This window comes from Triticum aestivum, chromosome 3A (assembly GCF_018294505.1).
Source record: "Triticum aestivum cultivar Chinese Spring chromosome 3A, IWGSC CS RefSeq v2.1, whole genome shotgun sequence".
Classification (NCBI taxonomy): Eukaryota; Viridiplantae; Streptophyta; class Magnoliopsida; order Poales; family Poaceae; genus Triticum; species Triticum aestivum.
The window spans coordinates 657,589,862-657,603,656 of record NC_057800.1 but is presented as its reverse complement, the minus strand read 5'-3'; the positions used below and the strand labels follow the sequence as shown (position 1 = coordinate 657,603,656).

At 44.3% G+C, this 13,795-nt stretch overlaps 1 protein-coding gene across 1 annotated transcript; it reads left to right on the top strand.

The window, feature by feature from the left end:
- Window positions 1–5,984: 5,984 nt before the first annotated feature.
- Window positions 5,985–9,039, top strand: LOC123062986 (uncharacterized). Its single transcript, XM_044486689.1, has 2 exons — window positions 5,985–6,251; window positions 8,677–9,039. Exons 1-2 carry the CDS (start codon window positions 6,147–6,149, stop codon window positions 8,755–8,757), a joined length of 186 nt encoding a protein of 61 aa, XP_044342624.1. The 5' UTR covers window positions 5,985–6,146; the 3' UTR covers window positions 8,758–9,039.
- Window positions 9,040–13,795: the final 4,756 nt, after the last annotated feature.

Genomic DNA, 13,795 nt, shown 5'->3' with positions numbered 1-13,795 from the left:
TTTTTCTTTTAGGTCAGCAAAATTATAAACTTTCCGTTAGTGCCATTAGTTTTAGAAAAATTATAAACTTTCTGTTACTGCCATTAGTTTTCAAATTTGAATTCTTTGAAATTTGTGTGAATCACAAGTTTGTGATTAACTTTACTTTTTCTAGTTTTTTTATTTTGTTTTTTGCATTATTTATTTTCTTTTGTTTTTTGCTTTTTTTAATTCTTTTTGCTTTTAGGTCAGCAAAATTATAAACTTTTTGTTAGTGTCATTAGTTTTAGCAAAATTATAAACTTTCTGTTAGTACCATTAGTTTTCAAATTTGAATAGTTAAAATTTGAATAATGGTATTACGAGGGCCAAACCATAAGACATTAAAGCATTTCAAATGAAGTCTGAAAAAGTTTAAAGTTGCCATGGTATCATAATTTCACACACATAGCATGTGCATGTACAAAACGGACAATGGTATCATACTCGTCTGTTACAAAGTTGGCATGGTATCATCATAATAGTTGCGGGAGAAAGTCTTCACTTTTTCTTCGCTTGTGTCATTTGCTTATTGTGCCGTAATCATGGATAATCTTCATCGTTTATCAGGATGCTTGGGTCAGCCTTGACTTTGAAGGGAGGAATTTCATAAAACTTTTCATAATCTTCAGACATGTCTGTCTTGCCCTCCACTCCCACGATGTCCCTTTTTCCTGAAAGAACTATGTGGCGCTTTGGCTCATCCCATGATGTATTCGCTTCCTTATCTTTTCTTATTCTCGGTTTGGTAGAAATGTCCTTCACATAGATAACCTGTGCCACATCATTGGCTAGGACAAACGGTTCGTCTGCATACGCAAGATTGTTGAGATCCACTGTTGTCATTCCGTACTGTGGGTCTACCTGTACCCCGCCTCCTGATAGATTGACCCATTTGCACTTAAACAAAGGGACCTTAAAATCATGTCCGTAGTCAAGTTCCCATATGTCCACTATGTAACCATAATATGTGTCCTTTCCCCTCTCAGTTGCTGCATCAAAGCGAACACCGCTGTTTTGGTTGGTGCCCTTTTGATCTTGGGCGATCGTGTAAAATGTATTCCCATTTATCTCTTATCCTTTGTAAAACAATACAGTCAAAGATGGTCCCCTGGACAACAAGTAGAGCTCATCACAAACAGTGTTGTCACCTCTGAGACTTGTTTCCAACCAACTGCTGAAAGTCCTGATGTGTTCACATGTAATCCAGTCGTCGCACTGCTCCGGGTGTTTGGAGCGCAGACTGTTCTTGTGTTCATCAACATACGAGGTCACCAAGGTAGAGTTCTGTAGAACTGTGTAGTGTGCTTGAGACCAAGAATATCCATCCCTTCATATTATTGATGCCCCTCCCAGCGTGCCTTTTCCAGTCAGTCTCCCCTCATACCGCGATTTAGGGAGACCTATCTTCTTTAGGCCAGGAATGAAGTCAACACAAAACCCAATGACATCCTCTGTTTGATGGCCCATGGAGATGCTTCCTTCTGGCCTAGCGCGGTTACGGACATATTTATTTAGGACTCCCATGAACCTCTCAAAGGGGAACATATTGTGTAGAAATACGGCCCCCAAAATCACAATCTCGTTGACTAGATGAACTATGACGTGCGTCATGATATTGAAGAAGGATGGTGGTAACACCAGCTCGAAACTGACAAGACATTGCGCCACATCACTCCTTAGCCTTGGTACGATTTTTGGATCGATCACCTTCTGAGAGATTGCATTGAGGAATGCACATAGCTTCACAATGGCTAATCGGATGTTTTCCGGTAGAAGCCCCCTCAATGCAACTGGAAGCAATTGCGTCATAATCACGTGGCAGTCATGAGACTTTAGGTTCTGGAACTTTTTCTCTGGCATATTTATTATTCCCTTTATATTTGACGAGAAGCCAGCCGTGACCTTCATACTGAGCAGGCATTCCAAGAAGATTTCTTTCTCTTCTTTTGTAAGAGCGTAGCTGGCAGGACCTTTATACTGCTTCGGAGGCATGCCGTCTTTTTCATGCAAACGTTGCAGGTCCTCCCGTGCCTCAGGTGTATCTTTTGTCTTCCCATACACGCCCAAGAATCCTAGAAAGTTCACGCAAAGGTTCTTCATCACGTGCATCACGTTGATTGAAGAGCGGACCTCTAGGTCTTTCCAGTAGGGTAGGTCCCAAAATATAGATTTCTTCTTCCACATGGGTGCATGTCCCTCGGCGTCATTCGGAACAGCTAGTCCGCCGTGACCCTTTCCAAAGATTACGTGTAAATCATTGACCATAGCAAGTACGTGATCACCGGTACGCATGGCGAGCTTCTTCCGGTGATCTGCCTCGCCTTTGAAATGCTTGCCTTTCTTTCGACATTGATGGTTGGTCGGAAGAAATCGACGATGGCCCAGGTACACATTCTTCCTGCATTTGTCCAGGTATATACTTTCAGTTTCTTCTAAACAGTGCGTGCATGTGTGGTATCCCTTGTTTGTCTGTCCTGAAAGGTTACTGAGAGCGGGCCAATCGTTGATGGTTACAAACAGCAACGTGTGCAGGTTAAATTCCTCCTGTTTGTGCTCATCCCACGTACGTACACCATTTCCATTCCACAGCTGTAAAAGTTCTTCAACTAATGGCCTTAGGAACACATCAATGTCGTTGCCGGGTTGCTTAGGGCCTTGGATGAGAATTGGCATCATAATGAACTTCCGCTTCATGCACATCCAAGGAGGAAGGTTATACATACATAGAGTAACGGGCCAGGTGCTGTGATTGCTGCTCTGCTCCCCGAAAGGATTAATGCCATCCACGCTTAAACCAAACTATATGTTCCTTGGGTCACTTGCAAACTCAGGCCAGTACTTTCTCTCGATTTTTCTCCATTGCGACCCGTCAGCGGGTGCTCTCAACTTCCCGTCTTTCTTACGGTCCTCACTGTGCCATCGCATCAACTTGGCATGCTCTTCATTTCTGAACAGACGTTTCAACCGTGGTATTATAGGAGCATACCACATCACCTTCGCAGGAACCCTCTTCCTGGGGGCTTGCCGTCAACATCACCAGGGTCATCTCGTCTGATCTTATACCGCAATGCACCGCATACCGGGCATGCGTTCACATCCTTGTACGCACCGCGGTAGAGGATGCAGTCATTAGGGCATGCATGTATCTTCTACACCTCCAATCCTAGAGGGCATACGACCTTCTTTGCTGCGTATGTACTGTCGGGCAATTCGTTATCCTTTGGGAGCTTCTTCTTCAATATTTTCAGTAGCTTCTCACATCCTTTGTCAGGCACAACATTCTCTGCCCTCCACTGCAGCAATTCTAGTATGGTACCGAGCTTTGTGTTGCCATCTTCGCAATTGGGGTACATCCCTTTTTTGTGATCCTCTAACATGCGATCGAACTTCAGCTTTTCCTTTTGACTTTCGCATTGCGTCCTTGCATCGACAATGACCCGGCGGAGATCATCATCATCGGGCACATCGTCTGGTTCCTCATGATCTTCAGCAGCTTCCCCCGTTGCAGCATCATTGGGCACATCGTCTGGTTCCTCTTGATCTTCAGCAGCTTCCCCCGTTGCAGCATTACTGTATTCAGGGGGCACATAGTTGTCATCGTCCTCTTTTCTGCACCGTCTTCCATCATAACCCCTATTTCTCCGTGCCTCGTCCAAACATTATAGTGTGGCATGAAACCATTGTAAAGCAGGTGGGTGTGAAGGATTTTCCGGTCAAAGTAAGACTTCGTATTCCCACATTTAGGGCATGGACAACACATAAAACCATTCTGCTTGTTTGCCTCTGGCACTTCGAGAAAATCATGCACGCCCTTAATGTACTCGGAGGTGTGTCTGCCACCGTACATCCATTGCCGGTTCATCTACGTGCATTATATATAATTAAGTGTGTCAAAAACCATTACAGAACATCATGAATAGATAATTAAGTGACCAAATTAATAAAAGTTTATCATCACATTAAAACCAAAGTACATACATAGTTCTCATCTAACAACATATAGCTCTCCAGAGCATCTAATTAATTAAACCATACATTGAAACTATGTAAAACATTTCAATGCGAAAACAAATGCGATCATAATCGCAACCAAGGTAACAATTGATCCAACGGCATAATGATACCAAGCCTAGGTATGAATGGCATATTTTCTAATCTTTCTCATCTTCAACCGCATTGCATCCATCTTGATCTTGTGATCATCGACGACATCTGCAACATGCAACTCCAATATCATCTTCTCCTTCTCAATTTTTTTAATTTTTTCCTTCAAGTAATTGTTTTCTTCTTCAACTAAATTTAACCTCTCGACAATAGGGTCGGTTGGATTTTTTGGTTCAACTACCTCCTAGATAAATAAAATCCATGTCACGTTGGTCGGCATAATTGTCATAAACAATAAATGAACCAAATAGTTATAAAAAGATAATATATACCACATCCGAATCATAGCTAGGACGAGGGCCGACGGGGGCGGATACCAAAACCATCGCACTATATAATAACAAGCAATAATAAAAGTAAGAAAATTAGACAAGTATCTATCTAGCTAAAGTAAGAATTTTTTCTTTCAGAAAGAAGATAAGAACAAGAGGCTCACCATGGTGGTGCCGGCGACGAGATCGGTGCGGGCGATCCACGGCGATGAAGACGGGAGTGGGACGTGACGGGCCGCTAAACCTAGACAAATCTCGAGGAAAATGGAGTTTTGAGGTCGAGCTTTGAGAGGAGAAAGCTTAACTAGTGTGGCTCGGGCATTTCATCGAACACCTTATGTGCATAGGAGGTGAGCTAGAGCACCACAAAGCTCTCCCCTAGCCGGCCAGAAAAAACAGAGCAGTGTGGAGTGCTCTGCTGGCCGCGCGAGGGGGTATATATAGGCACCTCATTGGTTTCGGTTCGTGGCATTAACCGATATCAAAGGAAAGCCTGTGGTCCCGGTTCAAGCTACCAACCGGGACCAATGGTGGTGGGCCAGGAGCGAGGCCCATTGGTCCTGGTTCGTCCCACCAACCGGGACCAAAGGGGCCAGACGAACCGGGACCAATGCCCCCACGAGGCCCGGCAGGCCCCTGGCCTCACGAACCGGGACAGATGGCCCCATGGGTCCCGATTCTGGTCTGAACCGGGACTAATGGGCCACTTCGGCCTGGACCAAAGCCCTGTTTTCTATTAGTGCTAGTCAAGTGCCCACACTTGTATCACAACATCAACTCTATCTTACGACCAACTACTGATAGCTGCACCCCCTTTCTCATGCACCTTCACCCTGTGGACCTGCTCGATAATGTATCCCAATAGTTTGCTAAAAGGTCAATTTGGAACACTAAGCACTTCATTCATAGTTCGAAAATCAACATATGAAGTTTAAAGAAATGCCGAGGCAAATTCTTCACCTTAACACGGGTGCCCAGAGTTTGATGATGAAATAAGTTAACACGTGAGCTACACACAAAAAGACAAATACATGGGTTTTTAGTGGTGAATAGTGCAGTCACATTTTCAAATCATGAATTTTCCAGTTTTACGTAGCTCATGTGTTAACATATTTTTCATCATCAAACTTCGCACATGTGTAGTATAAATTCGTATTGTCATGTAGGAATTGTTTAACCATTTTTTGAAACTTCAAATGCGATTTTTGAACTATTCAAAAATAAAGTGACACCCATGCTCCAAAAATACTTGTTCGGTGGTTTCCTACGTTCTGCTGAAGCCTCCTACCTCGCCCCTCCCCTTTGCTGCCGAGAATCGAATCACTTCATATTTCAAGCAATTATCGAGTATAAGCTCAACAACTAGAACTTGTTCTTCCCTGCAAAAAAAAACTAGAACTCGAGTTGAGTAAAAACAATACTTTTCTTGAGAAAAATATATATTAGAAGAGCTTTGTTTTTTGAGAAAAAAAAAGAGAAGAAGAACTTGTCCTCACTGCTCTCACTAGACAGGCCAGGCTTAAAAGGAAACGAGGCCCAGCTCAGCTGCCCCCCGCTCTCTCTCGGTCCACTCCACTCAGCCCAAAATCCGATCCCCGGCCGTCGATTGGAGGTAACCCGTCCATCCCCACGCGCAGCCGTCGCCAAATCCACCAAATCCGCCGGAGCCAGAGATCGGAGAGGGAGAAGATGGTGCGGGTGGCGACCTTCTTCGGGATGACCTTCGGCGCGTTCCTCTTCTGGGAGTCCATGGACAAGGTCCACGTCTGGATCGCCCTCCACCAGGACGAGAAGGTAACCTAATCGCCGGCCTATTCTTCCCCCCTTTCTCCCTCTAAGTCCGTTAGCTCGCCGCGCCAGATCTACCAGGTCTTCGATCCTCCCCGTCTTCGATTAGCTCCGCATATCCCGTCCAACATGACCGGATGAACCGTAGATTCTGGGAGTACGCTGGCCTTGTTTGTCCAGGTGCGATGCCGAGATTTGGAGCAGGGGGGATTTCCCCACTCGTTAGTTTTTCTAGTTACCGACGATCTGCTCAGGGATTGCAATTTACATCTCGATCTTTTGAAAAAAAGAAATGGAGATAGAAATGATTCTTAAAGAGTTGCAGCACACAAAGGGTAGAACATATAAGGGTGATAGAAGATGTATCTGATCACACCCAGCACGAAAGCCATATACACACTAGGATATTCATATTGTAATAGGAGCTGTGAACCTCCCTAAACAAAAGACATTTCAAGGTATTCCATTGTAAATAGAAGGTTAGTCCAGTAGGAAGGAAACACCACCCATTACCTCCTGTGTGTTTATGTTCAGAGTCCAATTCTGACGCATACCTCCGCCTCTGTACATCAGCTTCATTCACCTTGCAGGCCTCCGCCTCCCACAATAGTTCTTTCCAGCGTTTCACAGCTGCAAGAATAACATAGATTTGAAGCTAGTCCTATATTCCCACTGTTTTGGCTCTTCACACTGAATGCTACTCCCTCCGATCTTGATCATTTCAAAGCTGCGACACTTATCTTGGATCGGAGGGAGTACATGATTATAGTCTGCCTGAGAGTCCAGTTAGTCAGTCGAAATACAATTAGTATGAGTTGGACCCTTTCCTTGCTTCTGTTAATCATTCAACAGAAAAATCACGCCACTGAAACTGGGATTACATATTGAATGTATCCATCTACCCTGTTCTCTACTTTGGTATTGCCTATCCTACTACTGATTTGGGACTTGAGATATTTGCTTGATTAGTGTTGGACTTCTTTGGCAATGAATTGATGTAGTTTCTAATCATCCGGGTACCATGCTAGATGATCATAGTTCGCTGGAGAGTTCAGACAGTCAGTCCAGATAAATTTAGTGTGAGTTGGACCTTTTTCTTGCTGCTGCTAATCATTCAACAGAAAAGAGAAAACTCAAGCCACTGAAACTGGGATTACATCTTGAATCTATCCATCTAGTTTGTTCTCTACTTTGGTATTGCCTATCCTACTACTGAGTAGTGCTTTCAGAAATTTGCATGATAATTGTTGGACTTCTTTGGCAATGAATCGATGTAGCTTCTAATCGTCCGGGTACCATGCTAGATGATCATAGTTTGCCGGAGAGTTCAGACAGTCAGTCCAAATACAATTTGTGTGAGTTGGACCCTTTTCTTGCTGCTGCTAATCATTCAACAGAAAAGTGAAAACTCAAGCCACTGAAACTCGGATTACATCTTGAATCTATCCATCTAGTCTGTTTTCTACTTTGGTATTGCCTTCAGAAATTTGCATGATTATTGTTGGAACTTTCTGGGTAAACTGATGTAGCTTCTATTCTCCCGGATACCATGTGGGTTCACCTTTGCTTACAGACTAACCATTTTGCCCTTCTGTCACATGGAGCTCATATTAAGGGTAAATCGCTCAAGGGCAGCTTGTAACCTATACATTCAACTAGTATGTGCACTGAACAATCATAAAAAAGTGTATGCACAGTGAACAATCATCAAGATATGAAACCATAACTGGTCACCTTTTATGGTATTTCTAGCAGTATAATCGATGACCAGTGCTCGAAAAGAGTCACGATTAGTTGAGAGTTTCAGGCTAGTCTATAGTCAGTACCCAATTGACTCTTTGACTCTTGATCATTGGGGGTTATGTTAAGGATAAATTTCGTAAGGGTACTCGCCATCATTTTACAAACACATTAAGCATGTTTCTGTCTATACTTTTCGCACCTGCTTGTCAGAATATTTGATATCACCCTCCACTGTCCCCAAAAGATCATATTTGGTGAAGAACTCTGTTGAAATTCCAGAGTGGGAGATGAAAACCTTTTGTATTTATGTTAACGTGGGTGCTGGGGGTAGAATTATTGTTTCCACACTGATATATTTAATGCTTCTTGTGGATTAGATTTGTCTAAATTCATCTCGGGACTTGAGGTGTGAGAGCATTACATGTCTAATTGTTGTTCGGAACTTATTAGTGCCATCGAAACATAGACAGGTGGTTTCAGCTTTTGGTGTGTTCGTTTACACCAAAAACATCATCACCTGTACAGGGTCCAACCACATACACACCCCCATAACCAAAATCACCACTACCATGGAAAAAGTTTTTTGCAAATCCGTGTACTATAAATATATGTGGATATAAGTTAGTAGTATTTAGAAACGTACAAGTGTGTTTTCTTGAAGTAACTAAAAGTTGTCTTGTTATTTCAGCAAGAAAGGATGGAAAGGGAGATGGAGATAAAGAAGATGCAAGCAGACCTAATTGCTCAAGCAAAAGAGAGTGAATCATGATTGTCTTTTCGCCAATGGTTTCAACTAGTTGCTTTGTCATGTTTTTACTTTCCAAGTGATAAGCCTTGGCTGATGTATGCTTCACACCTCTAATAAACCAAGTTGTTATAACTTTGTTGAATCCAAGAGGCAATGCTCATGGTAAATCATGTTCAGTTTATAAAACAGCACAACCCAGCTTCACTGCCTTGGTTATGAGGTGTTGTTTTGAATAGCTTATGCAATATTTTGTAATGAAGGTGCTATTTTTCTTTATCAGACAAATGGTTGGTGGTGTTTCAAGGAGATGTTTTCATATTCCGGTTGGTTGTTTGATGCGCCATTCTAAGTCGAGTAATATTTACCGAGAGCAAGCTGGCTCATGAATTCTTGGTGAGACCAGTGAAGGTAGTTATTTCATTTGTGACTGGCGTCGCCATTGACCAGCCTTTCAGCGGAAGGGTGAAAATTGTTTACTACTGTAGTAGTATATCACAAAAGAAAATGTCTTCAAAGATTGCACACTTCATGCTACGATTATTAAGCACATCCTTTATTATATTTTTGAAAGTGAACCGATGTACATTACTCAACAGAGAGATAAACCATCTGTGTGACAAGCCAAAAACAGCTCCTTTCTGCAGAATCGCTCGTGCGCTACATCTGATCTATGGTTACCCTAATAACACGGTGCATGCTGGTGTGATTTAACACATTCACTCAACTCTGATTGATGCAAGAGCAATCCAATACCATGTACTCGCTCTTCCTCCCTCCCATCCATCTCCGATTAAACCATCTAAAGAACTTACTCAAGACTAAACCATCTACTAGTACTCCCTCCGTTCCAAATTACTTGCCGTAGAAATGGATGTATCTAGAACTAAAATACATCTAGATACATCCATTTCTGCGACGAGTAATTCGGAACGGAGGGAGTACTAAAATTTATCGGTTTTACTGAGCTAAGTTTTAAATAGGTCTCGTTCACCTTTTTAGCCATCCGATCATCACACGCCAAGATTAGTACTAGCGTTTTTTTTTTGAGTGGTGAAGATTAGTTTTTTTCTTTTTGAGTGGTGAAGATTAGTTTTTTTTTAGTAACAGCATGCGTTTATTCAAAGTTCATAAAAACGAGGGATACAAAGGTGAGCTGGTGGATCATCCAGCCAAACATGCCTGCCCACATCTAAGTAAGTACTCCCTCCGTCCGAAAAAACTTGTCATCAAAATGGACAAAAAGGGGTGTATCTAGAACTAAAATACATCTAGATACATCCCCTTTTATTTATTTTGATGACAAGTATTTCCGGACGGAGGGAGTAGCTAGCTTGGCTAATCTATGTGGTTCACTATTGGATTCACGCTGTTCATGTCTAAAGGAGACATCTTGCAGTACCTCTGCCCGGGTCTGAATATCCGTGAGAATCAGGCAGTAGGGGCCGAAGTTTGTGGTGAAGATTAGTTTTTTTTTTGAGACAATGTGGTGAAGATTAGTAGTACTACTAGCGTTGTGCGTTGTGTTGTGGGAGCGACGCGGCTCGTGGCAGCCCATGTGCGCGAGCTTTACTAGGCCTTTTTTTGTTGGTCTATTGAGCTGGACTATGTGGGCCTTTTTTTTCTTTCTACGCAGTCGAAAAAAAGGTTCATCTATGGATGCGTATCGTTGCTTAGCCTTTTGCATTCCTCCGTCCATGCTACTGCACAAGCCGGAGTGACTGCAACCGAGAATGGGATGGTATTGTGCAACTGCGCGAACCCGAAGCGACTGCAGCCGAGGATGGGAGAGAGTCGTCGGGCCAGTTGCATATGTACCACTAGACATGCAACTGCAATCATTATAAAAAAAATTCGAAACAGAGGCAAAGATTGCCTCATCTATTAATTACGCATAAGAGAATTATTCAGTTAATTATAGAAAACCGGGTAAAAACTGGAACAATAAGGGCCAAGCCCACTCCCAAAGACTGAAACACACAGGGCAAAGCCCACCCTAATCGATAACATGTCGATCTACGGCCAGACAACGTAGCTTCGACTCTGACGGAGAACTCAGAAGAACAGAACCAGACACGATTGGCGCCACGGAAGATCGTCGAAAGGGCCACCTGCAGCCAGTCATCGTACACCACAGGGCCCCGCCGCTGCGGCTTCGACTCCACAGCAGTAAACAAACCGAGGCAATACCGTGGACACGGCGGAGGAGAGCCGACTATCGCAACCATTACCGCGTCACCGACATCGCTCCCACCATCATCGTTGTCACAGAAGTCTGGTCGCCACAGTGATTCTCTCAGGGCCGCCGCCCCGCTCCGTCGCACCCAAAGCAACTGCAACTGAGGATAGGGTTGACGGGCCAGCTGCATGTCCATTTCTTTATCTTATCATTTTTATCTTGTCGGGTGCAGATATAATATTCTTTGTCCATTTGGCCCATTTTTTTATTTTCTTTTGAAAATCTATTCATTCGCAGGCGAGCTGTAACTACTCTTCATGCACACACGACCCAACTACGGTGACTTTGAAAATTTCAAGATGATATGCCAGCTCAGTCTTTCCGAGGTGCTTATAAGGATAGAGTGTACGTGTATGCGTTCATAGGGGTGGGTGTATGTGTGTGTATATAAGCGCTTGCGTTTGTATTGTGTTCAAAAAAACTTCATACACGAGAACACCACACTGTATTTTTTAATGTGAAGAGTGTGAGTCAAGGAAAGAAAGATGAATCTAGTCAGAAAAAGAACTACTACACAGGATAAGACCACAGACTTTGCCCAGCCGAAAATAAACAACACATGTAGAGCGAAACGAGCACAAAGGTTGCTGAGCGATTTAAAAAGCATGTTTAATTTGGTACGACGTACGGTGACGTCAGCTGGTCTCAGCCGGCTAAGTTTCAGGCGATCTCAAAATTTGTACTCCCTTCATTCTAAAATATAGTGCGCCCGCGCTTTCCAAGGTCCAACTTTGACCATAAATTTAACTAACGAGAACAACTGCGGCGGGAGAAAAAAAATATATAATTGAAAACTTCTTTCGAATACGAATTCACTGATATAATTTTTGCTCCCGACGCAATCGGTCTTGATAGTTAAATTTACGGTCAAAATTGAAACACGGGGATAGAGAAAGCACTACATTGTGGAATGGAGGGCGAGAGCTGGCTCATGTACTCGAGACTGAACCACGATCAATCACGCAAAAGAAAACTGAAGTTCATGCGATGCTATCAAAGACCGCATGGTTCATGTAATGCTGATTAAATCATACTACCACCAATTCGCATTCAAGTACCGGCAGTTTCTGTAACCCCATTTCCTCTCTTTTTATTGAACAGAAATAAGATCACAGCTGGTACACATAAGTCTTTCCAATTGGCAATAAGGACCTGAGATAAAGATCACCACAACTTTATCCAAAGACCGCACGTGGCACCGCACGCGCAGCCGCCGACGCCAACCTCCACCTCACCGTCGCCAGCCGGAAGCAAGCTAGGCTTCCGCAGAGCCGCAATGATCTTCCGGCAGCATGAGAGTTGCAGGATGGGTTGTGGTGCTGGTGGCTTTCCCAGCCAAATCATGCCTCCCATGCATATGGCCAACCTTGGCCGGGAGGAAGACAGGACGACGGCGCCATTGCAGATGTTGAAGAGACCGCTGCCGCCACTGTTGAGCTCTTAGTATTTTATTATCTAGCGTTCAACTTTAACGGTACTCCAGGGTCTGCCTGGTGGTGCTGGTGGTGACGGCGGACCGGGCACGAGAGTTGGTTCCCTTCGAACTGATTTGGGTGAAAATTTGCTTCCGGCTTCTGCTAAGGCCGGTGGTGTCGGTGCTATCTGCGTCTTCCCTTTTTGAAGGCATAGTCGTGGAGAAGTTCAAGGCCACTCTCGGCTATCTCCGGGGGAAATCCTAGATCGGATGATCGGATGATGACGGCGCTCTGGTGTCGTTCCTTCCTTGGGGGCGTCATTCTTGGAGATACACACGCGATCGAGGGACCAGAGGACGGATTCTTTGGTGGAGCGGTGCTTCATCCTACACACTGATGGCGATTGATCTTGACGGCGTGGCGCAGTGCAGATTCGGAGTTTGCTGTGGGAGGATGGACTCGCGCAGGAGGACAACACTGTCGGCCGTCGTGGTGGCGTCGATGACAGAGAGACTTGGCACAGTACATGCAACAGTACAACTCTGAAGATGGATTGGTGGCAGGTGGCAGCGGCGGCCTCATACCCGGAAGGCGTCCTGGTTAAGGAGTGCGCCAGACTGATAGGTGCCCCATACCCGGCAGGCGTCCTGGTTGGGACCTCATGTCTTAGATGTTTAGGTTTGGCTGCGATGTCTGTTTGGTATTAGGCCCAGACTATCAGCGCTCTTTCATCAATTGGATAGGTGTAGTGACAGTTGTTGCTTAGACGGTGGCTTTAGTCTTGCTGTTATATGGTTTTGTAAGGTCTTGTGAGAATAATTAATAAAGTGGTTGTATGCATCGCACAGATGCAGAGGCCGGTGTCATCCTCCTTTTAAAAAAAATAAAAAATAAAAAATAAAAAATCTAGCGTTCAACTAAAGGGATCCGGCTCCCGGCATCATGGATCTGGCACGCACACCTGGGTCTCCAGGGAGATTACTCAAGCAAGAAAAGGAAGAAAAGGGAGCAGAGGCCGACGAATCGAACCACTGCCATGGATTTGTAAGCCCGAAAAAGGAACATCCTACTAACTATGTCATGTGGTGGCCCAACCCGGAGAGAAGTGTAACGCCCCGGACACACCCGCCGGTGGTCGTTACTCCTAGCGGGATTTAGACTGGCCCACAGATCAATACTAGTCTTTTCTGCGTACTTTGTCCTCACTCGTGCGTACCCGGGAGCAACTTCCCGGTCGGTCACCCATCCTGACACTACTCCAAGCTGAGCACGCTTAACTTTGAAGTTCTGTTCGAATGGGCTCCCGGAAAAGAAGGAATTCCTTATTAATATGAGTAGTCTATCATTCTTAATAAGCCAGGCTATCACAAGAAGGCCCAAGGCCTCAAGACGCAGTCGCCAGCTCGAT

Bases quoted from the DNA above. Each gene is read 5' to 3' on its own strand.
- LOC123062986 (XM_044486689.1), top strand. From the start codon at position 6,147: ATGGTGCGGGTGGCGACCTTCTTCGGGATGACCTTCGGCGCGTTCCTC. The intron at 6,252-8,676 runs GTAACCTAATCG...TTGTTATTTCAG, and splicing joins CCCTCCACCAGGACGAGAAG to CAAGAAAGGATGGAAAGGGA.